We start from the raw sequence: 2173 nt of genomic DNA on the forward strand, positions 1-2173 counted from the left end.
AATATTTTCACACCAGCAAGCCCTAATGTTAGTTGCCTCGTGACTTCCCTCAATTTCTAATCTAGCAGCTCCGAGCTCTCTCTTTTGTCTGAGAATCTCTATACCAGATAGCACTGAGAGGGTCTCTAATGACATATCATTTGTCCAGTTTTTTCGAGACGAGTTGACAAAGGAACCTTGCTTTGCCTATCCGGGTCCCCACTTGCTGTATCAGAATGATTAACCCCTTTGAAAACATTCGCAAAAGACACTTGTGATTAAGCTTTTGAACTACTAGGATTCATGTGAATGGGACCTTGTTTCTCATTAGAAGGCAGACAACGTCTTGATTATGAAGTTAGTAGGAGTTGACCTCTCTTGCATGGCTATGTCACCCTTTGTGCTCGAGTCTCCCATGCAGTTAACCCCACCATCTAGCAGCATGGTGTCACTAGTGGATAAGTGTCCTTGCTAGATTCCATCACAATAGGTTTGACTTGATCCACATCAATTCCTCATTCCCCCTTTGTAGTTCACTATACATGTTGCACTCTCCCCTGCACCATCGTCTTGCATATCAGACATACACCCATTGGGGTTCATGTCTGTCACTACAAGAGGTTATGTGCTCTTGTGACGCTCTTAGCGACGGAAATACACTGGGTTTTTATAACCCCCGGCGTCGCTATAACCGTCGCTAAAAGCGTCGCTACGAGAGCGTCGCTATATGCGTCGCTATAGCCGTCGCTATAGGCGTCGCTATATAGCGACGCTCATAGCGACGCCTATAGCGACGCTCATAGCGACGCCTATAGCGACGCTTATAGCGACGCTCTCACAGAAGAGTATAGCGACGCATATAGCGACGCTACAGAGCCATAAATAGCGACGCTTATAGCGACGCCTGAGAGAAAATTTTTTTGGTGGCAGAGCATTGAATGCCCTGCCACCCATCAACCATATTGTACTTGATTCACTTTTTAAAAAAGTGCAAAGGTAAATAATAGACCCAAAATAGTCACCCACAAGACGCATTGTTTGCAAAATTGACAATTGTACACATCATAGACAAACTGAATTGATTGGCAAATGTAATAATGACAATTGTACAACATCATAGGCATAAAGAATTGATTGGCAAAAGGAATTGCGGTGACAAATGTAATAATATACATGGTTCAAAAAGACGTATAAAATCCGTCTCATGATACATAAGCTATGAGAAACCCTAAACTAATGCTATCTAGCTTCGGCTAAACTGACGTCGTCTAATCAAACGTCTCATCGCGTCCAAGCGGCGTATCTGTCGGATTCTGCAAAAAAAGACAATAAGACAGTTTTCAGTAAGTATAAACATATAACGACATTTATAAAACAATACAAAAAATAAAAAAGAGTAAACCCTAATACTAACCATGCCGCCGCGAGAACTGAGAATGTCCATCAGGGCGTTTAAGCCCTTCCTGCCTGCGTACTCGCGCTCGTACGGTGTGGGATCACGTCCTGTCATCGACCACTGTCAAAACATACAAAGATTTCATTATGTTAGAACTAAAAAACTCATAAACCCTAAACTATCGAACATGCATAAAGAGCAATGTGAAAAGACTTACAAAATCGGCCTCAAATGATGCCCATCCACCGCTCCCCAAGTGGTGCGAGCTCCCTGCCTCTACTCGCGCTCTGGCTGCATCCTTTTGTTGCTTCCACTTGTCGGGATTCTCGCGCGCTGCTTTCTTCGCATTCTTCCAATCTTCTTTGGCCAGCCAATCTGGCCTATTCCACCCATTCTTGATTGCTTTTTGCACTTCGGAACGCTTGTGTTTGCAGTATTCGCGCATTCGAATCTTCATCAGGTCTTCATTGAAGCGCTGATCCCGTGTTGGAACGGGAAACTCATCATGAAGTATGCTGATGACTCTGTTTTTTAAATCACTTGGTACTTCACTCCATTTGTTTAGTATATAGTGTCTAAACAGCTGAGAGCAAAGACCACGCATGCGCGAGATCACCTTCTTGCCGTCATCATCCATGATGATGCCGCCGCTGATGTCGACGGAGTAAGGCAAGCCCTCTGGCCGGTGACGCGTGAACCTGGGTGTCCCGGCAGGGGTCTCTAGCGGCGTGTCGATGGGGGTACGGACGTCAGGTGTCTCCACCGGCGTCTGGGCCCCGAAGCGAGGAGTGTCGAGTG

General features: G+C 45.5%; 1 protein-coding gene across 1 annotated transcript; it reads right to left on the bottom strand.

Moving 5' to 3' along the window:
• Nucleotides 1–1062: 1062 nt before the first annotated feature.
• LOC147450792 (uncharacterized) lies at nucleotides 1063–1939 on the bottom strand. The gene is made up of 3 exons (XM_086520807.1): nucleotides 1593–1939; nucleotides 1394–1495; nucleotides 1063–1292 (listed from the first exon to the last, which is right to left on the bottom strand). The coding sequence occupies exons 1-3, from the start codon at nucleotides 1830–1832 to the stop codon at nucleotides 1248–1250; spliced, it is 387 nt and encodes a 128-aa protein (XP_086376933.1). The 5' UTR covers nucleotides 1833–1939; the 3' UTR covers nucleotides 1063–1247.
• Between the last annotated feature and the right edge of the window lie 234 nt (nucleotides 1940–2173).

Source organism: Adiantum capillus-veneris, chromosome 9, assembly GCF_014529385.1.
Source record: "Adiantum capillus-veneris isolate H3 chromosome 9, ASM1452938v2, whole genome shotgun sequence".
Lineage (NCBI taxonomy): Eukaryota > Viridiplantae > Streptophyta > Polypodiopsida > Polypodiales > Pteridaceae > Adiantum > Adiantum capillus-veneris.

Coding starts and splice junctions, on each gene's coding strand:
- LOC147450792 (XM_086520807.1), bottom strand. CDS start 1,832: ATGAAGATTCGAATGCGCGAATACTGCAAACACAAGCGTTCCGAAGTG. Junction 1,496..1,592: donor CATCATTTGAGGCCGATTTT/GTAAGTCTTTTC, acceptor ATGTTTTGACAG/TGGTCGATGACAGGACGTGA. Junction 1,293..1,393: donor TCAGTTCTCGCGGCGGCATG/GTTAGTATTAGG, acceptor CTTTTTTTGCAG/AATCCGACAGATACGCCGCT.